Consider the following 27,110-nt stretch of genomic DNA (forward strand, 5'->3'; position numbering starts at 1 on the left):
TTTTATCTATTGTAAAGTCTTCTAAGGGGGAATTTTTTTTTTAAAAAAAGTTATTATTATTTTTTTCGGTTTCACGTAGGGGTGTTTTTTTTAATTACATTTTAATATATATATATATCATTACTATTTTTCTTTGTATTATTACTATTTTTATGATTTCATGTTGGAGAAGGATAGAAGTGTAAAATATTATGCATTCTTACCTAAATTAAATAAAGACTTAAATTACTTTTAAGTTTTTTTTTTTATATATATAAAAAGTTCAAAACCTAAAAAGAACTAAAAGACTTCAAAATTTTACCTAAAATATGTTTTCTAATATTTGAGCACACATAGATAATCACTAACTATGAGAGTATTTTCCCTTTGCTAATTATCCTATTTAAGGAATTCTTTTCTAATTTTGCACTTAAACATTAATTAATTCTTTTTAAATTTTTATATATAACTAAAAAAATTAGTGAAAAGAGGACCATTAAATTGTGAATGAATTTGAGTCTAATTACACGTGAACCAATAAAAATAATGTCATGTATTAATTTAAATAAAATTATATTTCACATCAGAATTTGTTAAAAGGAGGAGACATTTTTGGACTTAAATTTAATGTTAAGGGTATTTTTGATCCAAATAGGTTGATGGAGAGGTATTTTTGAACCAATAGAGGAAAAAGGACATTTTTGAGTTATTTCTAATACATTAAGGGTATTTTTGAGCCAAATAGATGGATGGAAGGGTATTTTTGAGCCTAAAGGTGGAAGAAGGGTATTTGTGTACCATTTTCAATAATTGAAAGGTATATTAGACACTTTTCCGAAAAATTAAATACCGACTCATTTGAAGGACAAATCGAGCAATTAAACATTTGTATTTTTATTCCTATTTTGTGTTGTTTTTTAATTTTTACCCCTCAAAATATTTTTTTTTTCTCGAGACAAATTTATTTTTTCTCATGATATATCCAACAACTACAAGTTATGCCCCGCACTTTTAAAGAACATATGCGAATTGCATTAGATATTAGTTTAATTACCAGCTTAGCATAACAATTAAAGATCAATTAATTTAATTTAAAGAATAAAAATTAAAGACTAATCTATTTGAATAACACAGTGAAATGAAAGTATATGTGACAAATAAGTCAACATATCTACAGATAATGCTTTTAGGAATGTTCCAAGAAGTTCACTAATGATTATCTAGGAACGATCCTCGTTGTCTTGCAAACTATTTTGTATAGCTGATTTATCTAAATGTATTGAAAAAAAAAGAAGATTTATCTAAACGTATTATGGTCAATCAAACAATTCTACAATATTATCTTGTTTGCCAAAAAGTCGTCACTCAACTTATTACATAGTACATGTTATTGAATTTTTTGTTGTAGTTGTAATAATTGTTTCCCTGAACTTCAAAAAATTTTATTGTTGTATTTGGTGCATGGCAATACTAAATGAACCTTGATGCATTAACTATACCAGAATTTATATATTAGTTTATATATGTATGGTAAGATGCAATAGCAATAATAACATATTTGTGTAATTTTACAAAAAAAAAACTCTGTGGAAGTACAACAGATCTTATTTGTACATTGTGAAATAAGAATACAATGTAGAATCAAATTATTGTGGGGGTTAAAATTATTTAAAAATAAAAATATCCTATTAAAGCAAGTGATTCATAGTCCATCTACTTCCACATAATTTATTTGATCTTTATTGACTTGATACTTTCCCTAAATATATACTAGTACTATTTATTAGTAGGAGTTTGTTTTGCTAAATTATCCTTTGAAATCTACTTTTACTTACTATTACTTTATATGTTTACTTAATGACAGTGATAATATTGAAAGAAACTAATAAATTTATTTTAATTTGCTGAAATGGACAAATAAAAAGGAAAAATTATTTTTAATAAAAAAAGCCAACTAAAGTGGGACGCTAGAAGTGTGAGAATCTTTTTGTTGTTATATATCACCGCACAATAATCCATTCATTATTAGTCATTGCATAAATTATCTCTATATTATAATCCACACACAGCTAATATCCAAACCAACCGACGTAAACTTGAATTAACAATTGAGAAAAAGTACAAATATGAGTTGTGGTGCAATGGATGGGGTTGCTTCACTCTTAATCAGCAGTTGAAGGTTCGATCCTGGGTATGGAGAAAAATTTTGTTGAGAGCGTTGCCACCTTAATAGGCCCTGCAACGCGCGATTCGAATTAATCGATGCTCCAATACAGATATCGAATACCAAATACCGGATGGAAAACAAAAAAACAATTGAGAAAAAGTTGGAAAAGCTTACCTATGAAGTTTCCACTCTATTGCACGCCAATTGGCTCATATGGGTAAAATGAAAACACGAAGCAATGCTTAGACTACTCGTACAAGTACTTCTTTGTTTCATAGCTGGAGCTTTGGACTATCTTTTGTGGCCTTTCTGTGAGAGTTGTTGACGAAAAAGCTATAAAAGTTAGCGAAACATCCTAACAATTGTACAAATCGTTTGACCCTACACCCAAAAAAAATATGCATATGCGCATTAGCTTTTTACTTTTATGCTAACTAGCTGCCAGCCTTAACCCCAATTCCCCAATTCACTTTTAATTTACTCACGGTCAGTTTGAGTCACTAAAGAAGACAACTGATGGGAGCTCCCAAGAAGGGGTAGAAGAATATATTACTCTCGTCGTTTAATAATATATATTTACTATTGACTTGTTAAAAACAATAAATAATAGGAGAAATTTTTTACTATATCATCCTTTAAATATAATAATTTAATATTTAAGTTGTAAACACCTAATTTTTGACCAAACTGAATGTTTTACGTCATTTAGTATCTTATTTTACAAGATTGCTTTTAAAGTTTGAAAAACTACAAAATAAAGTCATATTAAAATAAGTTTTTATTTATTTATTTTTATTACTTATTTATTTATTATTAAAAAAAAAAAAAAAAAAAAAAAAAGAGAAGAAGAAGTCAAATCCTAAATCTACCCAAACCACCCACAATCCCCCACTCCTAATCAACCTCCCCCACTATCCCTCCCACACTACCACAACTACAAACACTACTACATACTACTATATATACTACATATCTGCACACACATACTACCACTACATATACACACACACGGAAACTACAAAAACCAAAACACTACTACCACTACTATATATGCACTACTACCTATATATACATATGCACACTACTACTACAGCATAGACATGCACATGCACACTACACTACATATTATACACACGACACACATGCACTACTAGGAGAAACACACTACAGAATATACACGACACACCACTACTACATACACTACACTACTAATACTATATACACACACACGGAAAAGAAAAAAAAAACCACTACACCACTATACTACAAACACACACACAAACGGAAGAGAAGAAGAGTTTGGAGTACCGTTCGAGTTTCCGGTGACGACGTTTTCGTTCTTCATTCGGAATAATTCATCACCGAGGTTCATATCAAATTTGTACTATTTATTCAAGCGTTAATGTGAATCAAAGCATGACCAAAAGTTATTTAACAGATTTCATTGTTATTTGTTACGTAAAATTTATTATGTATATGTGAGCTTTTAATTTTAGTTGCATGTTTAAATTTATTTTTCCGCATTTAAAAGTTGTGTATGCATTTGATGCATATTAAATGCTAAACGTGTTTCAACTTTGTTTGGACTATTAAGTGAACTGTTGTTAATTACTTTTTAATGGAGAAGACAATACTTTTCCTAGTATTAGATCCTAAAGATAATATAGAACTATCTTTATGTGTGAATTATTAACCTGTCCCTGGAAATTGAAGTCGGCAATCTCATGTTTGTTCGCACTTATACAACCACATGTTTATTTATTTATTTTTTTTCTATATATATGTTTTAGTTTTTGCCATGTCTAGATTTAAGCTCATGATGTAGAAGTAGAATGCATTTTTAGAATGACTATTTATTTTATTTTCTTTCTAATGTTAAATGTTTTCATGTGTTAAAACTAATTTGATTAAAGAATAAATTCATGTTTGCTTGGTTTAGGAATATACGATTTTTCATTTTCTTTTGAAGTTCAGGTTGCATGAATTGATGATAAAGATGTGATTCAAACGATTTTGTTTCTTAAAAAACATGAAACTTACAACCATATAGTGGATATTAATCATATCTTAATCAGTTCGATTACTATTGTTTATATTCCATGTTTGTGTCCAAAAAATCGAACGCGATTCGATCTTTCTCTGTTTGTGTTGCTAACTAGTTGGATTTTGTGTTAATTCATAAATTTCAAACTAACCCATTTCTGGTTAAAAATATAAGACCCTTTCATTAATTAGAATGAGATTGAGAGATATGAATTACGAATTTACTCAAGACATGTCATAAATGATAAAAGAAAGAGGGAAATCAATTTGTGAGATAACGAGGCGAGTTGTGAATTATTTCAAGACTCATTGAAAATTTGAAAAAAAAAAAAAAGAAAAATGAGTTTAGGTTTGATCAAAAGAATTTAAAGTTTAACATATAAGCAAAAATTAACGATAAGTTGGAAAGCCCTGCTACCGACCATTCGTTATAATAAATTGACTTACCGTTTGAAATCGATAGAATTAGGTGGGTAGATTTTAAACCTATGGGGGGCTCAGTTAGACTACGAAAATGGGGACGACTTATAAATGCCGTAAAGGCGCGAGAAATGTGCCTAAATTTGTGGTGAGGCCGAAAAGTACTACTATCGGTAAGCCACATGTCAGTAAATAATTTCAAAATAAATTAAAAGCGGGAGGCAAACAACTTTTAGGTTGACAAATATTATAAATCCTAAAAAAAAAAAAAAAGGGTTTTAATTTAAGCCGGACGTAAGTCATTAAAGCGACCGTGCTAGAACCACGGGACTCGAGGGGTGCCTAACACCTTCCCCTCGGTCAACAGAATTCCTTATCCGGATTTCTAGTTCGCAGATCGAAAAATAAAAATTAAAGAGTCATTTTCTTTTTGAATAGGGATTCAATAAGGTGACTTGGAACACCCAAACTCAATTCCAAGTGGCGACTCTGTAAATAAAATAATCCCTTCTCAAAACGTCACTTTAATTGGAAAGACCCATTTTCTTCAAAACCCACTTCCTAGCGGGGGTTGGATGCGGTAAAAAAAGGGGGTAAAAAAAGGGGGTGTGACATAAGTGATGAATAATAGTTAATAATAGAATAAAATATCATTAAATTTCTAAAGGAAACAAGTATTTTTGGACGTTTAATTTTAACATAATGGACAAATATAGTTAAATTGTGGACCATATATCGTCAAGAAGTAGGATTATGTAGTTTTTGTATGACGCGATTCGCATACAAATATATATTATCGTCATTTACCACATCACTGTTGCCGCGATTGACCGATCAATTTTCTTGCGCTACACGGTGTACACACGCTGCTTCTAATGTAAGTATGTTATTTAGCCAATTTCTTTTTGTAATATAGTCTATATATACCTCAGAAAAATACTCACCTCTCAATATCCCATTTTCATTTCTCATCCAGCTCATTCATAATCTTCCAAAAGAATACCTCAAAGAACAACAGCGAAACGCACCATGGAAGGAGAATCATTGACAGAAGTGTGGTCTAGATTTGCTGGACTGATGTTCATTTGGGGCACAATTCAGCAGCTCTTCCCCTATGCACTCCGCAAGCGCATCGAATCGTTGTGGCACAGAATGGAGAACTATTTCTTCCCTTATGTCCAAATTACTATTGATGAATTGTCCAATGGTAAAAGCAATGAGATTTACAGCCAGGTCAACACTTATTTGGGTAGTAAGTCCGTGGACAAGGATGCTAAGTTTCTAAAAGTCGAAAAGTCCAAGGAGAGCAAGTCTTTTGCTGTTAGTTTGGATGAAGGTGAAGAAATTACTGATGAATTTCAAGGGGCTAAACTCTCTTGGCGCTCTCACAAGGAAACATTGTCCGATGACACTACAGGTCATCGGTCTAGACGGAATAATTCCGCCCCAATGGAAAAGAAACGTTACACAATAACTTTCAATAAACGACATAAAGAGATTGTTACTGGAAAATACTTGAAGCATGTGATGGAAGAAGGCAAGGCAATTCAGTTCCAGAACAGGAAACAGAAGATCTACTCCAACAATTGTAGTGAGGATTGGTATTGGTCCGGTAAAGGTATGTGGAGGGACATAAATTTTGAGCACCCTGCAACATTTGATACTCTGGCTATGGACCCTAAGAAGAAAGGGGAGATAATCAACGATCTCGTTGCATTTAGCAAGGGGAAGGACTATTATTCCAAGGTTGGAAAGGCGTGGAAGCGCGGCTATCTTCTTTACGGTCCGCCAGGAACTGGAAAATCAACTATGATTGCAGCTATCGCGAATTTCTTGAACTATGATATTTATGATCTTGAGCTCACCTCTGTTAAGGATAACTCAGGGCTTAAGAAGTTGCTCATGGAAACAACGAGCAAGTCCATCATTGTCATTGAAGATATTGATTGTTCTATTGATCTCACTGGCAAAAGAAAGAAGAAAAAGAAAAAGGAAAAGGAAACAACCAGCGAGGATAAGGAAGAAGATTCGGACAATGAAAAAGAAAAAGAAGATGAAAAGAAGGATACTGGGAAACTCACACTTTCGGGGCTGTTGAATTTCATCGATGGAATATGGTCAGCTTGTGGTCAAGAAAGGATTATTATATTTACCACAAATCACAAGGACAAACTTGATCCAGCTTTAATTAGGCGTGGGCGTATGGATATGCACATTGAGATGTCTTATTGCAGATATGAAGCATTCAAAGTGTTGGCTAAGAATTACTTGAATTTGGAAACACACCCTTTGTTTCAACAGATTCAAGGTTTACTAGAGGAAGTAGACATGAGTCCTTGTGATGTGGCTGAGAATTTGATGCTCAAGAATGCTTCAGGAGGGCCTCAAATTTGCTTGGATAACTTAATTCAAGCTTTGAAAGAAGCCAAGATGAAGGCAAATAAAGATTCAAAGCAAGACAAGGATAAAGCCAAGAAGAATTCCAAGAAAATTAAGAAGTTGTCCTCAAAATTATTCCGAAGTTATGGCAGCGTACAAAAGTTGTTCAAGTGATGTTTTCATGTACTATCTTTTATAACTTCAATTGCCCAATTTTCTCTCTCTTTTTGGTGGCCACGGGGATGGGGCTTCTCCATGTATAGTCTTGAATTATTGTAATCAGAAGTAAGATGATGTTTGCTAATTGAGGCATTAGCAACTGCAAGGAGTTATTAGTGTACTACTCATGTTTTTTTTTTTAATCTTCATCAGTTGGTTTATGTCAAGAACTTGCAGTCCAACCTCAAACCAAGAAGACCTACAAAAGCTTTTGCAAGCTCCTTCTTTACCATCAGATCAATAACACATTTCATTTAGGAGTTCCCTTACCGGATTTCCGTAAACTCTCACCGTATACATACACTAAATAAGCCCCTGGCAACCCTTAATTGAAATCTGTAGGCATCATATTCTGTTTGACTTAATTAGTAACAAATTCATTGCTCATCTCCGGTGGACGTATGTTGGTCTAGGGACTGGAAAAATAGTTCAAATAATGTTTTAGGGAAATAATATAGCTTAATCTCTTCCTGTCCACACTAATTAAACCAAATAACTTAATCTTATGAATCATATAAAAGTTTAAACACAAAACAAATATTTTATACGATCAATGGTCAATATAGCTTATCAGTTTGGACTTTGGAGGCAAAATATAATGTGACAAATTATTAAAACTTCTTTTTGACCCAGTCATCTAGAAATTCCCAGAAGGTTCTTTTAACAATTCCTTTTAAGCACTTTGCACTTATATATCCAAAGTCACATATGTTATACCAGTGAAACGGCCCGTGCTAATAATAATTAACATTGTAAAAATTAAAATTATTAATATATTTTATTAAAATAAAATTTAAAATAAATATAGAGAAAATATTCTTTGTCTATTTTTTGTTGTACAAATATATACAAACATAGTTTTATTGATGTTTTAAATAAATTTTAAATTCTCGATTATTTAGAAATATAATAAGTATTGTAAAAAGATGTTTTTCAATCTTACAGTTGATTAGAGGAATGTTATGGAATTTTTAGAAATTAAAGGAACACCAATCATTAGTTTTTTTAAATTAAAATCATAGATTCAGTAGGTTTTTAATTTTAGAAAAATAAATCGAGAAAATATCAAATCAATTGAATAAATTATATGAGTAAAACACATTTTATATATTAAGTTTAAAAAACAAAACATTAAAATTTTTGCTTAGTTTTGAGGTGATTAATACAAGACAACAAGTAATTAACTCCCACAGTTTTAATTACAAAACCTATTAACTCATAGGATTAGCATGCTTAATCAAATACCAATAATGTGTTTTACATATACAAAAAATAACTAACTATTACGCGCTATTTAATAATAAATTATGTTTACTCCTCACATAAGTAAAACCATGTTAGGGCTTTCTCTTTTTTTTTTTTTTTTGGTATATGTTGACTTGACATAAATCTAAAGAAAATATTCATTAGAAATTTATTTTACTAAATTAACATTATTAATTGTATGTTGAAAGTTTAAATTTGGCTAAATAATATTTCATATAATGAACGAGGAAAACAAGAAAATTATTTTTTTGATATGAAATATAAATAAAGAATAAAATTTATTTAATTTTACTAATTATAATTAATTTTCTTAAGTTATCATCTTATTAAATAATTTGCTTAAATATAATGATTTTAAACAATTTTATATAAACCAAAACAAAAGAAAAAGAGAAATAGAAATGGTAAATAAATTCAAAATAGCGGGCCCAGGTGTGCCTACTTTTTTGAAATGAAAATAGAAGGCTAATATTCCACGTGTTTGGTTAATTAATGGGTCCGATTATTATATCTTAAATAATATTTCTTGTATGGCATAGTCTATAATTAAATAGGAAAGAATTTGATCTTTTTAAATAGACGTTTGTCAATAATTTTTTTTTTAAAAAAAATTATTTTACTTTAGTGAAAAAAGTGAAAATAAAATGCGTTTGATCATGAAAATTTTAAATATAATTCCGAAATTATATTTGAAAAAGTAAAAATAAGTTTGTTTTCACTTTTTTCACTCATGCTTCCCTCACAAAATTTCAAAAATAACTTTAATTTATATTAATGATTAAAAAACAACTCCAACTTCAACTTCAAAAAATTATGATTATCATGGTCAAACGAGGCCTAAAAACTCTTGATGAGGTCCAAATAATAAATCACAAAAAAACAACCAATTTGATCGTCCAATCTTCTTTAAAGATGTTAATACCTTCAAACCATTTATTTAATGACAAAAAATTGACATGTCGAAACTATCGCTTTTAATATATAAAAATCTAATTTCTCATGGTCTTGCCAACTATTTGTATCGTTGATTTATGTAAACGTCTTTTGGTCAATTAAACAGTTATACAACATATCTTATTTAACCATTCCATCGGTGATCGACTTGTTCTATATAATATAGTCAGTCCGACGCAACAAAGTTTCCGCTATATGTGCGGTTTGACCGTTTGGGCTGTTTTACATAATACATGTTATAGGATCTCTTGTTCAAGTTATAATTATTTTCCTAAGCTTCACAAAATATTTCGGACACTCTGCAAAATGAATTAACTTTTTTTGTTTCTTGTTTTACTGATGTTCATTTGGATATTTGGTTGAAGGTATCAGGAAAATTTGTTTCAATATGAATTTCCACAGAAGATAGATAATACAGTGTTTAGTTGAGCAGATACAGAAGGAAAGGAAACTACTAGTATAGAAATTATACAAAGAACTAAGTGCTCTTTTCTTGTATAAGTATTTTGTTTATCACTGGTAATTTCTCGAGTAGTTCTTATTAAATAAATATAAAAAAAATTCACATAACTAATATGTGTGCCAATAGAAGCGCACTTGAATTTACAATTAAAAAAAGGTATTAAAGCTTACCTATGAAGTTTCCAACGTAACCCTACAGGCTACAAACGTTACAAATGCTGTAATTTACTCTCCCTCCCATTTTAGTCGTTCAATTTGATATTATACATTGGTTAAGAAAAATAATTAATAACATGTTACTTTATTATAGTATTTCTATTAAATTATATTTACATTTTAATTTAGATAAAAAATAATTAATACTAAGCATAAAAAAGAAAATAATTATTTTATCTCGATTAATGAAAAATGATAAGTAAAATGAGAAATCAAATTAAAAAATTTGAGATGAGTAAAATAGGAAAGAGGAAGTATGTACCAACGCGACCCTACAAAAGAATAAACCCAGTGCCTCATTAGAGATTGCATTACTGTTTTTTGCCTTTCTAGTGATTTTTTTTTGTTTTATCATTCGGTGTTTGATGCTTGCATTGGAACTCCGACTAATTTGGATCGCGCATTGCAAGGCCCCTTAAGGTGGCAGCGATTCCAACAGAATTTTCTCCATACCCTATTAAAAATGAAGCATCCTTAGTCACTACGCCACAACCCATATTGGTGCTTTCGAGTGATTTGTTACTCGAATTACAAAAGACATACCACTTACTAAGCATTGAAACAGGGAAACAGAGTAATGTGAAAAGTCTAAATGAGAAAAGTAATAAGCCTATAAAAATCTAAATTCGACAAATTGATAAAACAACTTTACATTTGTTTTTCAACACAGTGATTAGTCAAATAATGCAGTTTGTATGACGCAAATTGCAATACAAGTCTCCCGCGGACCTCCGTTTCATTTTACTTGTACCCCTACTAAGTTTATTTATATTTCAAGTTACTTGATCATTTTTGCATATTGAGTTCCAAACATCGCTAGTAACATTAGTTTAGGAAGAGATATACTTAGTATTAGTATTTTCTTAAAAGAGTGTTTTGAGCTGACCAAGTAAAATAAAAGTAAGGAAGAATTAGCTATTCAGTCCGTAGTCCGTACAGAAGTCAAAGCTCTACGGCCGCGTTGAACCAGCCTATTTTCTTGCGCTACAAGGCGCATCCACAGCTTCTAGAGTAAATCTTAGGCCTATTTGTTTTGATATATATATATATACAAGCACCCCTTCAAATTAAAAAATGCACTCCACTTCCCATTCCCATTTCCATTTCTCATCCTCATTCACACTCTTCATAAAATAATACCTCAAGTCAAGAAAAGGAACGCGTACATTGGGAGCAGTGGCAGAACTTATAGTAATGGGGTTCAAAATCGAAAAAAGTAATCACACGAACTAGCTGAAGTGACTTTAACAACAATTATATATATATAAAAAATAATTTTAACCTTGTATAAGTAGCATAATTTTCCATGAAAGGGGGTTCGGACTCCGAGGAGAGGTTAAAAAAAAAGATCTACCATGGGAGCATCATTGACTGAAGCGTGGTCCAAGCTTGCTGGAGTGATGTTCATTTGGGGAACAATTCAGCAGTTTTTCCCCTATGAACTCTGCTATCGCATCAACTCCTTGTGGCACAGAGTGGAAAATTACTTCTATCCTTATGTCAAAATTACAATTGATGAATTCTCCAATGGTAAAAGCAACGAAATTTACAGACATGTCGACAGTTATTTAGGTACCAAGTCTGTCGACAAGGATGCTAAGTTTCTCAAAGTTGAAAAGTCCGAGGAGAACAAGTGTTTTGCTGTTAGTTTGGATGAAGGTGAAGAAATTGCTGATGAATTTCAAGGGGCTAAACTCTCTTGGCGCTCTCACAAGGAAACATTGTCCGATGATTCTACAAGTCATCGGCGTTACACAATAACTTTCAATAAACGACATAGAGAAATTGTTATTGGAAAATACTTGAAGCATGTGATGGAAGAAGGCAAGGCAATTCAGTTCCAGAACAGGAAACAGAAGATTTACTCCAACAATTGTAGTGAGGATTGGCATTGGTCCGGTAAAGGCATGTGGAGGGACATCAATTTTGTGCACCCTGCAACATTTGATACTCTGGCTATGGACCCTAAGAAGAAGGAGGAGATAATCAATGACCTCATGGCTTTTACCAAGGGGAAGGACTATTATTCCAAGGTTGGCAAGGCGTGGAAGCGCGGCTATCTTCTTTACGGTCCACCAGGAACTGGAAAATCAACTATGATTGCAGCTATCGCGAATTTCTTGAACTATGATATTTATGATCTTGAGCTCACCTCTGTTAAGGATAACTCAGGGCTTACGAAATTGCTCATGGAAACAACGAGCAAGTCCATCATTGTCATTGAAGACATTGATTGCTCCGCTGATCTCACTAGCAAGAGAAAGGAGGAGAAAAAGAAGAAGAAAGATGAAACAAGCGATTCAGATTCTGATTCTGATTCGGACTCGGCCTCAGACTCAGAAAGCGGGAAAAAACTTACACTTTCGGGGCTGTTGAATTTCATCGATGGAATATGGTCAGCTTGTGGTCAAGAAAGAATCATTATATTTACCACAAATCACAAGGACAGACTTGACCCAGCTCTAATTCGTCGAGGGCATATGGATTGAGATGTCTTATTGTAGATATGAAGCATTCAAAGTGTTGGCCAAGAATTACTTGGATTTGGAAACACAACCTTTGTTTCAACAGATTCAAGGTTTACTAGAGGAAGTAGACATGGAAACTTGATTCAAGCTTTAAAAGAGGCAAAGACAAAGGCAAATAAAGATTCAAACGAAGACGAGGAAAAAGCCAAGCAGAATTTCAAGAAAATTAATAAGTTATCCACAAAATTATTCAGAAGTTTTGGCAGCGTACAAAAGTTGTTCAAATGATTTTCTCAGATACCCGATCTTCCTTCTCTTTTTGTTGGCCTAGGGGTTGAGGCTTCTCCATGTATATAGTCTTATATTGTTGTAACCATAAGTACGATAATGTTTGCTCTTTGAGGCATTAGCAACTGCAAGGAGTTATTAGTATACTACTGATGTTGTTACATGTTTTTTCATAAGTTGCTAATTCAACAGATGGCTAGTTAAGACTCATTACCCATTATTCTCTAGCTTCATCAGTTGATTTATGTCAAAATACTTGCAATGCAACCTCAATAACTACTTTTCAACCCTTAATTGAAATCTGTAAGCATCATACTCAATTCGACTTTGTAAGAAATTCCTTCTCACCTCTGTCGATGGACGAATACAGGTTTGGTGGCAGAACCATGTAAGACTCCATTAATATACTATTTCTCTTAACCATCTGAATTATCTTCGTAAATTATGCTTGTTGGTATATTTGGTACAGAGGAAAGAGCAAAGTAACTCAAGAGTACTTTTCGATTTACTAGAGGTGTGCTGACAATTAATGTTGAAGACCAATAATTCATGCTTTAGATAATTATCTACTTGTGTTAATCTCAAGCATTATGTGCTTTGTTACTTCGTCTGCTTCCCACTAGATTCTCACGATTTACCTCAGAATTCATTAGATAAGAAGTATAATTGATCCTATCTAAAAAAAAAGGTAAGGATAATATTTGAAAGTGCATTAGAGATATCTTTTGACAAATTAGTCCAAGAATGGGATGATAATAAAAAGAACACTTCTAGACAAAACACAACACACACACAGCTCTCTCCCAGAAATGCAGAAAGGTTCTTTCAACATTTTAAACTTCCTCTTTTTTCTTTTTAAACGAAATATTCTTTGAACGACTTTTTCACTTAAAAATGTTATCCAAAGATAATGCTTTTAGAAAGTTCCAACTTCCAAGAAGCAACGGTCTAAAGAATCTATGTAATTGATTAATTTCATGGGAAAAGTAATGTTGGATGGTCTAATTGATACAAACAAAACAAAGTAAAATTACTGCTGATAGCAAGGAGACCACTTCATTTCATAACTAAGCCCGCCCAAGCAACTAGCGACATTGATCCGGGCCACCTCAACCCCTCGTGGCCTAGCTATAATAGACAGGATATTGACATTACCCAACATATGATATTTACTGTATAAAATTTGAACTACTTTTGGGAATTTAAATGGATGTCAAGATAATAAATTTAACTAATACGTAGTATAAATTTTTGTATATTATAACCATCTGAATATCATCGTAAAGGTATGCCTGTTCCCTGTTGATGTATTTTGTACTGAGGAAAGAGCAGAGCAAATGACTATTGCTATGGCTCCTACTGTTGCCTTCATTTTGAAATAATGAAATGCTTTAGAGTTGTCAACATTTCTCATTATTATATGCATGCTTTAAGTAGCTGTCTTGTACTACTGTTGATCAAGCATTATGCTCTTTGTTACTTGATTAGATTCTCACCATGTACATCTGAAAGCCTTATAAGATAAGTAATTGGTTCTATCAAAAGAAAAAAAAGTAGTACTAACGATCAGTGATTTGGAATGTTTCATTAGACATTTTGACAAATAAGTCCAACATTGTGAAACGTTCTTTCCATATTTTAACGGAAGGTTCTTTTTACATTATCTTTTAACCACTTTTTTCACTTAAAAAAATGTTATCCAAAGGTAATCTTTTTGGAGCGTTCCAACTTCCAAGAAGCAACAGGTTTATAGAATTTGAGCAATTGCTTAATTTCAAGGGAAAAGAAACGTTCCAATTGATCAAAAGGACTTTTCCTTGAAGAAAACCAAGTAACATTGCTGTTTGGATCAAAAAAGAAATGCTTTAATTGATTTAAAGAAAACAAAGTAACATTACTTGTTGGGATCAATCGCTTACCATCATGCCAAAAGTTATACTAGCCGATAGCAAGGATACCAAGCGAACGGCATGTTCGATCATGACTCTGACCTAGACCACCTCAACCCCTCATGGCCTAGCTATAGACAGGATATTGACGTTACCCAACATATGATGTTTACTGTGTAAAATTTGAACTACTGTTGGGAATTTAATGAAAGTTGAGATAATAAATTTAACTAATAGTATAAATATTTGTATATATAACTTAAATCCTTCCATAAAATAGTTCTACCTTCATTTCGATTTCATGTAGTAGTCGAATTAAGAATGTGTAAAAATGGAGTTATTCCTTCCTTAGGTTATTAATTATCATAAATTTATTCACACAATCACGTCACAGTAAACATAATTATATGTCAACTCTTGATAAACATTAATTAGTAATCTATTGAAAATGGTAAGTAAGATGCTATGGCATGTTAAAATCCACTGATAGTGCAACAAAAAAAACATTATAACCATCTTCCTCTGAAATGCTTTGTGATGCACGAATATTGGAACGTGTAGAATACAGATTATGCCCAATTTTATACTGCAAAACCGAAGCCCAACTTACAAAAGAAATTGTATTGAATGAAAAAGCAAAAGTGATACTAGTAGTTAGCAGCTCGAGTTGGACTATTTCTTCAGTTCTTACCTTCTTTATTCCACAAAGTAAAAAAGTTGCGGTGGAAAGCCACTTCTAAAATGAACATATTGGTTATTTATTTCAATTTCAATTTACATGTGTCACATGGAATAAATAACCCATTTCTAAATTCTAAGGAAATAATACACAATGGTAATGAAGTTCCTCTAAAAGTGGACCATGTACAACCGGCCAACCTTTTTTACTTGGGTCGCAAGAAAACCGCATGTTCCCCGTTGGCAGAGGCGGAGCAAGGATTTCAACGAAGGGGGTTTCATATTCAAAGAAAACTTAGGATTTCAACTAAGGGAGAAAACTTAGTCAAAGGGGGTTCAACACCTACTATAACCCCCGACAGAAGGCTGGCTCCGCCACTGCCCGTTGGGAGGAGCCACCTTTGGCTAAAGGTGGTCCGGTGCACATTCTTCGGTGAAAAATTGTGTGGTGTACTATGACCGTATAATTTAGTTTGCTTATTCTAATTAACACAATCGAAAGAAAACTGGCACACCGTTCCTAAATTTTTGACTCCGCCAACAAGCATTATTAAGTAGTCAAACCCCTAAAATCAATTGATTTGGAACAACATATTAGTGTTTGCTCAATTTTTTTTAAAAATATTTCAAGTGTGTTGTCTTGAAAGTACTTTTGTCTTTTGAGGAAAAATTAGCACTTATTTTCTCCAAAACTTGGCCAAACACTCACTACTTTAAAAAAGAAGTGAGCACTTTGGTCTATGAAAAGCTTGACCAACATGCTATATAATTGTATTAAGCACCATCATTAACCGCAGAACGCATTTCTTTTCTTCATAGAAAAGCTTGCACGTAAATATAGCTCGAAGAAGAAAGAAAACATGGTTGATACATTGACTGAATTATGCTCCAAACTTGCTGGACTGATGTTCATTTTGGGCACAATTCAGCAACTTGTTCCCCATTCATTCTACAAACGCATCAAATCCTTATGGCATCGACTCGAAAATTATGTCAATCCTTACGTCCAAATAACCATCGATGAATACTCCAACAATAAAAGAAATGAAGTCTACGCTCTTATTAAATTTTATTTAGGTACCAAGTCCAATAAGGATGCAAAGTATCTCATAGCTGAAATGTACAAGAAAAGCAAGTCTTTAGCTGTTAGCTTGGGCGACGGAGAAGAGGTTATTGATGAATTTCATGGTGTCAAGCTCAAGTGGAACTCTTACAAGGAAACATTCCCTGATAATTCTCCAGGGGGCCGTTCCCAGCCTCCGATTGAAAAGAAATGTTACACCCTAACTTTCAATAGGAAACATCAAGACATGGTCACTGGACAATACTTGAAGCATGTGATGTTAGAAGGCAAGGCCATTGAGTTCAAGAACCAGAAACAGAAGATCTACTCCAACAACGACAGCGAGTACTGGTATTGGTATGGTAAAGGTAATTAGTACATAGATTTGGTGGCAAATGAACAGGTTGGATCAAGATGTATAAAATAACACATCATAACCCAACCCGTCCAACTTTACCTGCGTTTCCTCCTTGCTAATTTGCTTTACCTAACTACTCCCAACCTTAGTCAACTTTTTATGTTTGTGTTTGATTTGCATTTTGACCTATTATGTGATTACACTATTTTGATCAGCTTAGACTTGGATGAATTACTAAAAGATTGGTTCCTTTTTTTTGGGGGGGTGGCCATCTATAGGTATGTGGAGGCACATCAATTTTGAGCATCCTGCAACGTTTGATACTCTGGCAATGGACCCTAAGAAGAAGGAGGAGATAATCAATGACCTCATGGCTTTTACCAAGGGGAAGGACTATTATTCCAAGGTTGGCAAGGCGTGGAAGCGCGGCTATCTTCTTTACGGTCCACCAGGAACTGGAAAATCAACTATGATTGCAGCTATTGCGAATTTCTTGAACTATGATATTTATGATCTTGAGCTCACCTCCGTTAAGGATAACTCGGAGCTTAAGAAATTGCTCATGGAAACAACGAGCAAATCCATCATTGTCATTGAAGATATTGACTGTTCTATCGATCTCACAGGCAAGAGAAAGAAGAAAAAGAAGAAGGAAACGACAAACAATGAGGAGGACGAAGATTCAGACTCATCTGCAGAGAAAGAGAGCTACAACAAGGAATCAGGCAAACTAACACTTTCGGGGCTGCTGAATTTCATAGATGGAATATGGTCAGCTTGTGGTCAGGAGAGAATTATTATATTTACAACTAATCATGTGGACAAACTTGATCCAGCTCTGATACGTCGAGGACGAATGGATTTACACATTGAGATGTCGTATTGCAAATACGAAGCATTCAAAGTGTTGGCTAGGAATTACTTGTGCATTGAAACACATCCTTTGTTTCAAGAGATTCAACGTTTATTAGAGGAAGTAGACGTGAGTCCTTGTGATGTGGCCGAGAACTTGATGCCCAAAAATGCTTCGGGGATGCCTGAGATTTGCTTGGACAACTTAATCCAAGTTCTGAACAAGTCCAAGAAAAAAGCGAGGTTGAGTTCCAAGAAAAATAAAAAGTTCTCGACAAGATTATTCAAAACTTGTAGTCGTCTCAAATTGATGTTTGAATGATGTTTTTACGTTTAACTCTGAACTCTAGGCTTTTCCTTGTATACAATCAGGGCTAATTCTGCGCAAAAATAAGATGTCGTTCCACTCTTTCCTTATGTATATTTCGTGTTAGTGTTCCTCTAACCAAACACTCTTTAAATTGTTTCCTAGAGCTTTCTCCGATGATTTTTGTAAGTCTGGCCTATGTCCCCACAGAATAGTTTTATTTGGTATATGAACGACGACTAAGGACGCTCTGTTAGACGTTCAAACAAAATTTGGAACCATGAGATCAATGGTGTCAAACTGAAAATTTATCCAATTCCGCTTGATTAGAGTATTTATCCAACTCCTCTGTTATTTATTATTCACTCATGCTTTGTATTTTAAACAGATTGAATTGAAAGTGTTTTGACTTGAACCATTCTACAAATTCAGTGAACCATAAACAAAGTCTTAGTTTCAATTAGCAACTTACATAAACAACCATGAATGTAACAACATAATAAATTAAATTGTGTAATATAAAAACATAATAAGCTAAAATGTGTATATAACAACATAATAAACTAAAATGTGTATAGAACAAACATAATAAGCCAAAATGAACATAATAAAACTACTACTAGTACCTAAAGAAGATAAATATGAAAACATCATCTGAAAAGCTTTTTTAAACGGCTCCTGACTAATTTTGTTAAGTTTTTGTGTTTCTTGGATTTTTCCTTGGCCTCTTTTGCATCTTTTATTGCCTTTTCCTTGGCCTCTTTCAAAGGATGAATCAAGTTATTCAAGCAAATCTCAGTCCCTCCTGAAGTATTCTTGACTATCAAGTTCTCCGCGACATCACAGGGACTCATGTTTACTTCCTCTAATAAAGGTTGAATCTCTTGAAATAGAGAGTGTGTATCAATGCCCAAGTAATTCTTAGCCAACACTTTGAATGCTTTGTATCTGCAATACGACATGCATATCCATTCGTCCTCGGCGTATTAGAGCTGCATCAAGTTTGTCTACATGATTAGTCGTAAATATAATAATCCTTTCTTCACCACAAGCTGACCGTATTCCATCTATGAAATTCAACAGCCCCGAAAGCGTAAGTTTTTTTTACTCTCTTTGGGTCCGAGTCCGAGTCCGAATCAGAATCAGAGTCTGAATCTGAATCGATTGATTCATCCTCCTTCTTCTCTTTCTTCTTCTCTTTTCCCTCTTTTTCCTCCTTTCTCTTGCCAGTGAGATCAACGGAGCAATCAATGTCTTCAATGACAATAATGGACTTGCTTGTTGTTCCATGAGCAACTTCCTAAGCTCTAAGTTATCAATAACAGAGGTGAGCTCGAGATCATAACTATCATAATTCAAGAAATTCGCGATAGCTGCAATCATAGTTGATTTTCCAGTTCCTGGTGGACCATAAAGAAGATAGCCGCACTTCCACGGCTTGCCAACCTTGAAATAATAGTCTTTCCCTTTGGTAAAAGCAACGAGATCGTTGATTATCTCTTCCTTCTTCTTAGGGTCCATAGCCAGAGTATCAAACGTTGCAGGGTGCTGAAAATTGATGTGCGACCAAAATCGATTCACACACAAAAGCCAACTAACCAAATTGTCGTTACATTTCTTATTCTCGAACTCTATTTCCCTGCCTTGTTCCATTACATACTTCTAGTATTCTCCCGTGACAATCTCTCGATGTTGCTCATTGAATGTTATTGTGTAACTTTTCTTTTCAATTGGCTGCGATTTTCGCCCTTGAGAATTCTCATCAAACGTTTCCCTGTAAGAGCGCCATGAAACCCTGGCACCTTCGAATACATCACTGATTTCTTCGCCTTCGTCCAACACAACTGTGAAAGACTTGCAATTGTCAGGCTTTTCAGCTTTGAGATACTTAGCACCATTGTCGATGGACTTGGTACACAAATAAGCATCGACAAGTCTGTAAATTTCGTTGCTTTTTCCATTGGAGAATTCGTCAATGGCAATTTGGACATAAGGATACAAGTAATTTTCGAGTCGATTCCAGAAGGAATTGATTCGTTTACGGAGTATTTGAGGGAAGAGTTGTTGAATGGTTCCCCATATGAACATTAGTCCAGCAAGCCTGGACCCTACGTCAATCAATCCCATGTTGTTTTCCCCTCCAACAACACCACGAAGCTGTGTATTTTTATTATTATTATTATTTTTTTTTTTTGTGTGTGTGAGGTTTAATACATTCAACGATTTATATAATGGCCAAGTTCGTGGGGAACAAGGAATTTCTTCAGTTTAACTACAGCCTTGTTTTGGTAGGATTCGAAATATATACATGGAAATCATAAAAATTTGTTATAAATGGTAAGTTTCTACTTTTATGTATAAAAAATAATCTGTAATACTTCTTATTGTCTCCTATTCCTACAATAAATAGAAGAGAAAACACCTTTTTTCACCGACACAAATTGTCATTAGTACTTTTTCTATAAGGAATCAATTTGTTTACAAAGGTTTCTAACGTAAATAAAAGAGGAAATCCCGACAGGGAACATTTCCCTCTACAACAAACAAAAAATTTAACTGTACAATTTTCCTAAAATATTGATATTTGATTGGGCCTTCATTGAGGCCTAATTACAAGTATTTTACGGGATAATTCTTGTTAATATATGTTCTTTCGAGTAGTTCGCTTGTACCATTATTTTGTGGTAGTATTGTTCTGTTACTATCCGTTGTTGAGTTCCTTTTTGTTGTCTTTTAAAAGTTTTTCTGGGCTATATCTTGTCTTGAGCCGAGGGTATATCAGAAACAACTTCTATACCTCGCCTCGAAGGTAGTAGTATAAATTGCATACACTCTACTCTCCTCATACCCACTATACACAGGGTATGATGTTGTTAACGGATCTTAATATTTTCAGCCAATTGGCTAAAAATAATTAACCGCTTAACCGAGCGTTTGGTTTGCAGACTAAATTATCTTGGGATTATAATCATGAGAATTATTAGACTAATTTATCCCAACTAAGAGGTGGAATAAGATAATTCCTAGTTTGTAGAGATAAGGTGGATACCCCACGATTAAGTCTCAAATAAAATTAAATATATTTTGAGTTCGGTTGACGGTATACAAAATAAATGTAATATATAAAGATTTCTCTCGAAATGAACCTAAGAACTGGTTGGTAAGACTTCGTATGAAGATAATTATTGTTGAGTAACCGTCTCACTTTCAACACAATTAAGCCAAATCATGTGGTCTCTTTTAATAGTTAGTTTCATTTAACAGTTTGAAGCCTAACCTCAACTAAGGTGCATATCAATTTTACTAGTTCACCAAGAATTGGTTATCTAAAAACATGATCTGATGGTACGACGTACATAACTTAAAACTCTTTATTATGAAGTAGTAGAAAGTGGAATCAAAGATTATTTCGTGTACAGATGACATTATTCCAACTAGCTAACTAAAGATAACATGCTTGCTGATTGTATAAACTAGAGAGTAAGCCGTGACTAGAACGAGCAATTGTATCAAGAAGACGAATATTTGGTGCCCCATTTATCCGGACAGAAAGTGATAACATATTGATCGGATGAACAGCTGACCACGGGTGAAGGTGTGTCGAAAGCATAAGTAACGTAAGAGGGACAAGCTTTCTTGAACAAACTCGAGTACACACTTGGCTTGCATTTTTCGGGACTCCCATATTTGTTCCTACAACAAAATGAGTCAAGATTGAAAGCCAAGCAAGCACTTTTACACGCCACCACTCGTCCGTCAGCATTAACAACCTGTTAAAAAAGCATAATTAAGTAAATAAAAATGTACGTCTCAAAAATATGTGAGATGGTCATGCAATTCAATATGACGTACCTCAAGCTCTGGCGGGCACGTGTCTTTCATGTTTTTGGTGCAACCTCCAATAAGGCACTTTGATGATGTAGGCTTACTTGTTACCGAAACAGGGAGGTTATATCCATCAACTAAGCTCACATCATAGAAACTTGGCTGCCTTTTGTCATATTGTATAGTCATTTCTACTAGTGTAGCTGGTGGAATGCCTATGGCTCCTTCACATTCGAGTTTTCCTTCACAGTCACCTGTTTCACAGGCCGGTTTGTGATTGGTCGATTCATCGAAATTGCAGCCAGTTCGAGCCCAAATACGTCCACTCCAATCCCCTGGGGCTCCAATTCGGCGAACTCCTCCGGGTGGAAGGTAGAAGCCACCGTTTTCTAAAACTGGATGGCCCGTGTTTGGGGCTGTTGCAGGCCATATAGGAAAGGAGCATTTGTTACTAATGTAAATGCTGCATCCCTCCACCTCTCTAAGTTTACCTGCACAAAAATAGCTCCATGCTTCAATATGGTATATACTACGGACACAAATTGTGTACTATATGGTTATATGAGATATTTCACTATCTAAAAGTATTGGTTCGAGATTGTAACATTTTTGGTCATGCATTTATTGATAAATTCTAATTTTGGTCCCGCAGGTAATATATGACTCGGCACATTGAACTATCAACTAAATAAAATATGTGTTCGTGGTCTCTGTGGATCAAGTCTTCCACAGGACATAAGTCATCAATAGACATATCAAGTCAACACATAGGACATGTAAGTCACCAATAGACATATTAAGTCAATGCATAGGGCATGTAAGTCATCAATAGACATATCGAGTCAATGCATAAGACATAAAATCATCAATAGACATATCAAGTCAACACATGTGACATGTAAGTCATCAATAGACATATCAAGTCAATACATAGGACATATAAGTCACCAATAGACATATCAAGTAAATGCATAGGAATATAAGTCACCAAAAGACATATCAAGTAAAAGCATAGGACATATAAGTCACCAATCGACATTTTTGAAAGTATATTACAAGTATGAAGTAACAACACAACCTTAACATGAAAATGAATAATTAAATTATTGAATGGTTTAATAATTTTGAAAAATTATGAATTCTCACAAACAAAGGCATCAAAAATGCATCTTTCAATTCATTGGAGGTTAAGTGTAATTAGTGGGATATCACAGAGATTTTAAATACCTGATGTAATGAAGTGGCATATAAAGAAGAGAAAGAGAGCTGAAGATATGCGTGAAAAATTCATCCTCAATTGCAAACTTGACAAATTCAAAGAGCTAAAGAATCCATATTTATAGCTTGGATTTATGTTAATTAATTAATAGAAAGTGGTCCAAATCCTTCTTTGATTTTACTTCAAGTTTGACAGCCTTTGAGGAGAAGAAATAACCTTGAAGATATCATATGTGTTACCTCCCAACTTAAAGAATAATATATTTATCTACATTTATCTCTCACTTAACATAAATGAGGTGGCAACAGTAGAATTTACTTAGGTATAATGGTGCACTCATTTGCTTTTAGGAAATAATACCCTTTTACGTAACATGAGAAGCAAAATAGCTCATAAGTTAGTTTCCAAGATTAGAATTTCTCTACACAATATTCTATTAGAAAATCATTGAGTAGACTTTTTAATTACAAATAGAATGTCGAGTTACGTTCTTTAGTAGTTTTTCTCTTAAAACGATTGAGTAATTAATATCATTTTAAAAGTTAATTTACGTGTGCCACATTAATTTAAACATAAATATGGAGGTATGCAGGGCGGCTCTACCCTTTCAGAAAAACGACGGCTGCTTAGACCTCTTTGAGGGACCTCATTTTTTTAGTAATAATAGCTTATAAATTTTTTAAAAATATTAAATATTATTTTTAACTTTTATATAACAAAAAAATTAAAAGAAGTTTGATATATCTAGTCCAGAGTGTCTCAAGAAATTAATGCATAAACTATATTATTAATTAAAAAAGAATTATTAGAAAAAATTAATTATGTAATTTTAAAAGTAGACCTTATAAAATAATTAATTTTTCTTAAAAATTTAAGGCGTTCGTTTGATTTTAATCTTAGGCCATGAATTTACTTGAACCGCCCCGGAGGTATCTCATCACTTATATATCATTATTTGATCCGATAACTTGAAATATACATAACCAGTAACCACTATTGAAGTTCTTAATTAAAGGTGTAAGTATATGATTTTAAACTACATGGGCATATTATCGACAATTGAGTTATATTACAAGGATATTTAGTGTAATTTTTTTTTTTTTTGTTCTTAAACCTCAAATATTCTCATTATTGATGTACCTTATACTAAAAGTATTGACGAAAAAACTTCACAAACATCTAAGGACTCAGGGTGACTCAAGGGTAAGACTATTATGTTTGCTTTAGGTTCTAAAAAATTTGAGGCTTCAAAAATTTTAATAGTATATTTTATGATTCGATCTTTACTTGAAATAATAATGAAGATTGTAAAATACATTTTTATGTAAAAAAAAAAAGAAGAAAGAAAGAAAGAAAAAGTTATCTAATTTTCTTATGAGAGATATTTTAGAGCTTTAAATTAAACAACAAAAACTTCATATTAATAAATAAAATTTTAACAACAAAATGCAAGCTAATATATTTCAAACAAATGGCTAATATATTATTACTAGAATTAATTTTTACTTTTATTAATAATCATAATAATATGTGAAGTTGAAGTTATGTGTATTTTAAAAATATTATACCAAAAATAATTAATATAAAAGAACAAAAAAGACAACTTTAGATTATTATAATATTATTTTTATATTTATTTCTATATATTTAAGGCCTCTTATTAAAATTTGGCTTTAGGCCACTAATTTTATTGAAACATGAAGTTTAACTTGTAACACATATCGTGTTAAGAATTTGTGCCCTACTGATTTTCTTATTTTTGCCTAACTTTTGCTTATCGATGGAACGTGTTGCCTGACGTGTTCCACTGACGTGTTTCAAGGAAGTGTCACACCCCTTTTTACGTACTCCACAAAATGGTTATAATTTAATGTTCGAAAAGGATTTTATTATTTAAGTAACAAGAAATGAAAAATTATTTTGGAAAAGGATTATTAACATTTATAATGTCGCGGAGTGAATCCCGGCGCGTGCTCAGGTGACTCAGTAGGAGCAGAGAATTGTGCCTGAGAGAGCGGTGGGCAGTTAGAGATATTCCCAAGACCTTCAGGGAGCGGAGGAGGAAGCATTCCGCTGGCCCATGCCCGGTTTAAATCTATCAATTGTTGCCTGAGCCTTACTACCTCATTGTGTTCAGAACTTTCTTTCCTGTGATCCTGATCCGGGTCAATGAGCGAATTTTCAATTTCTCTGCTAGTCATGACGAGCTTTGCTTTAGATCTAGTGAAGTATGGGTGACTAGCCAGAGTGCTACAAACCTACCACTGTTATCTGAAAGAACATGCTCATCAAAGACGACATCCGTTAGGATTAGGGCACACAACAAACATGGGAATCCCATTGGTAAAATTGTCCTAAATTCATGTTCATTTCTATCAGCTTTCGAGGGTAGCGAGGTCATTTTAACATCATCCTGATTTTTGTCTCTTTTTTTTTTTTCTTTTTTTCTTTTTTACACTTATTATTATTATTATTATATTTTTTCGTATCCATCTCTATTCTTTTCTTTTCTCTCGTTATCTACCTCTATTTTATCATTCTTTATGGCTTTTATTTTTCTTTAAAAGAGGAAAAATAATGAAAAACAACGAAACAAAATGATTAGATCAAACCCAAAAGTAGGTTGCCTACGTATCATGTTGTACATGAATCAGATCTTGCGTAGTTCGGGCAGCATGTGCATAAACATTACCCACTTTTTTTTTTTGCGAAAACAAAAATAAACAAACAAAATAAAGACGATAACATCATAACAATTTGAAGAAAGGAAACAACAAAAACGTACAAAAAGTTTGGGACCACTTTAAAACTAAACAACAAACACGAGACAACATCCTAGACCCCTAAGACAACATAGGTGAAATCACTGATAAAGACCTTAATACCAAAAGCAACTTGACTTCGACTTAAAGCAGACACCACCCTACCATGACAGACTCATAAAAGACTCAAACTGAATAAAGATAAGAAATGCTCTTTCAGACTGGTGCTCTGCGCGATGACCCTGGCTGAGATGGACCTGCCTGTGAAGTCCTCTTTCTCCCATTTAAACTTTGTAGCATATCCTGTAAAGACACCCTGATATTTGGGAAGAAGTTTCGGGCTCGTATTCCTGCTTCATGAGGAGTGCACTTGGAAAGATTATTCTGACACCTTTCTACCGTCTTGAACAAATCTGCTAACTGAACTCTCAACGTTTCTACTTTGGACCCTACACTTTCATCTTGATGGTCGTCTACTATGCATTCTTCCTGTATTCTTCCTCTAAGCTGCGCTGGTAAGGGTTGACTGATACCCCGAGGGATAGATTGAAGCCAAACCCCTTATCCTTTAGTGTAGCCCAGAGTATCCAAACTTTCTTTGAGTGTGTCCACACCCAGCTTTGTTGCATGCTTCCAAAACTGCTCATACTTGCTCTCACCTAGGGCTTGGTCCTTGAAGTACTCAACATCCTTCATAAGATCCACTGCTGGCGGCACGTCCTGCAGCCTACCCAACTGGCGCATTACCCTAGAAGGATTGTATGGTCTAGTGCAATTGAGCCCTAACATAACTAAAGGGAGTTGCGTCTGACAACCCAACAAGATTATCTTCGGTCGAAGCCACAGATAAGTCCACAAAATGTTATCCCCGGTTCTTGATTCAAGAAATTCAATCCAAGCCTCGAATCCCACGGGTAGCGAGAATTTATCCAAACGCAACCTGGAGTCCATGGCTTTCACTCGATTGGGAATACAATGATCTAACACGTCTGGTCTAACTAAAGAAGGCGCATGTAAATGCTCCATCACCCATATCTGCAATATCAGGTTACTGTCCTCAAAAAATCTACTTCCCCCCTTCACTTCGGTTAAAGCCTTATATATTTCTGTTAAGATCATGGGTATGAGAGTGAACCTGCCCTTTTGATTAATGCCCTTGTCGTTTTGATCCTTATAAAATAGGGCCATCATTACAGATTGCAAACAGGTATTAATACGTCTTTCTTCTAGTAGAAACACTAAAGTACCTAACAAAGCGAGGGTGAAGACTTCAAGACGCTTTCTCTCCCACTTCTC

General features: G+C 33.7%; 3 protein-coding genes and 2 pseudogenes across 3 annotated transcripts; 3 read left to right on the plus strand and 2 right to left on the minus strand.

The window, feature by feature from the left end:
• Positions 1–3,162: 3,162 nt before the first annotated feature.
• Positions 3,163–7,328, plus strand: LOC107860569 (AAA-ATPase At3g28600). The gene has a single exon (XM_047407550.1). It carries the CDS (start codon positions 5,639–5,641, stop codon positions 7,160–7,162), a length of 1,524 nt encoding a protein of 507 aa, XP_047263506.1. The 5' UTR covers positions 3,163–5,638; the 3' UTR covers positions 7,163–7,328.
• Positions 7,329–11,024: 3,696 nt separating this feature from the next.
• On the plus strand, positions 11,025–12,986 carry LOC107860570 (annotated as a pseudogene).
• Positions 12,987–16,021: 3,035 nt separating this feature from the next.
• LOC107858392 (AAA-ATPase At3g28510) lies at positions 16,022–18,122 on the plus strand. Its single transcript, XM_016703044.2, has 2 exons — positions 16,022–16,859; positions 17,128–18,122. The coding sequence occupies exons 1-2, from the start codon at positions 16,289–16,291 to the stop codon at positions 18,021–18,023; spliced, it is 1,467 nt and encodes a 488-aa protein (XP_016558530.2). The 5' UTR covers positions 16,022–16,288; the 3' UTR covers positions 18,024–18,122.
• Positions 18,123–18,458: 336 nt separating this feature from the next.
• Positions 18,459–20,180, minus strand: LOC107861469 (annotated as a pseudogene).
• Positions 20,181–21,361: 1,181 nt separating this feature from the next.
• Positions 21,362–23,151, minus strand: LOC107861470 (thaumatin-like protein). Its single transcript, XM_016706803.2, has 3 exons — positions 23,061–23,151; positions 21,861–22,324; positions 21,362–21,778 (listed from the first exon to the last, which is right to left on the minus strand). Exons 1-3 carry the CDS (start codon positions 23,122–23,124, stop codon positions 21,518–21,520), a joined length of 789 nt encoding a protein of 262 aa, XP_016562289.1. The 5' UTR covers positions 23,125–23,151; the 3' UTR covers positions 21,362–21,517.
• Between the last annotated feature and the right edge of the window lie 3,959 nt (positions 23,152–27,110).

The sequence above is a fragment of the Capsicum annuum genome, chromosome 2 (genome assembly GCF_002878395.1).
Source record: "Capsicum annuum cultivar UCD-10X-F1 chromosome 2, UCD10Xv1.1, whole genome shotgun sequence".
In the NCBI taxonomy this organism is placed as follows: Eukaryota; Viridiplantae; Streptophyta; class Magnoliopsida; order Solanales; family Solanaceae; genus Capsicum; species Capsicum annuum.

Bases quoted from the DNA above. Each gene is read 5' to 3' on its own strand.
- LOC107861470 (XM_016706803.2), bottom strand. From the start codon at position 23,124: ATGAATTTTTCACGCATATCTTCAGCTCTCTTTCTCTTCTTTATATGC. The intron at 22,325-23,060 runs GTATTTAAAATC...ATTTTTGTGCAG, and splicing joins ATGCCACTTCATTACATCAG to GTAAACTTAGAGAGGTGGAG. The intron at 21,779-21,860 runs GTACGTCATATT...CTTTTTTAACAG, and splicing joins CGTGCCCGCCAGAGCTTGAG to GTTGTTAATGCTGACGGACG.
- LOC107860569 (XM_047407550.1), top strand. From the start codon at position 5,639: ATGGAAGGAGAATCATTGACAGAAGTGTGGTCTAGATTTGCTGGACTG.
- LOC107858392 (XM_016703044.2), top strand. From the start codon at position 16,289: ATGGTTGATACATTGACTGAATTATGCTCCAAACTTGCTGGACTGATG. The intron at 16,860-17,127 runs GTAATTAGTACA...GGCCATCTATAG, and splicing joins CTGGTATTGGTATGGTAAAG to GTATGTGGAGGCACATCAAT.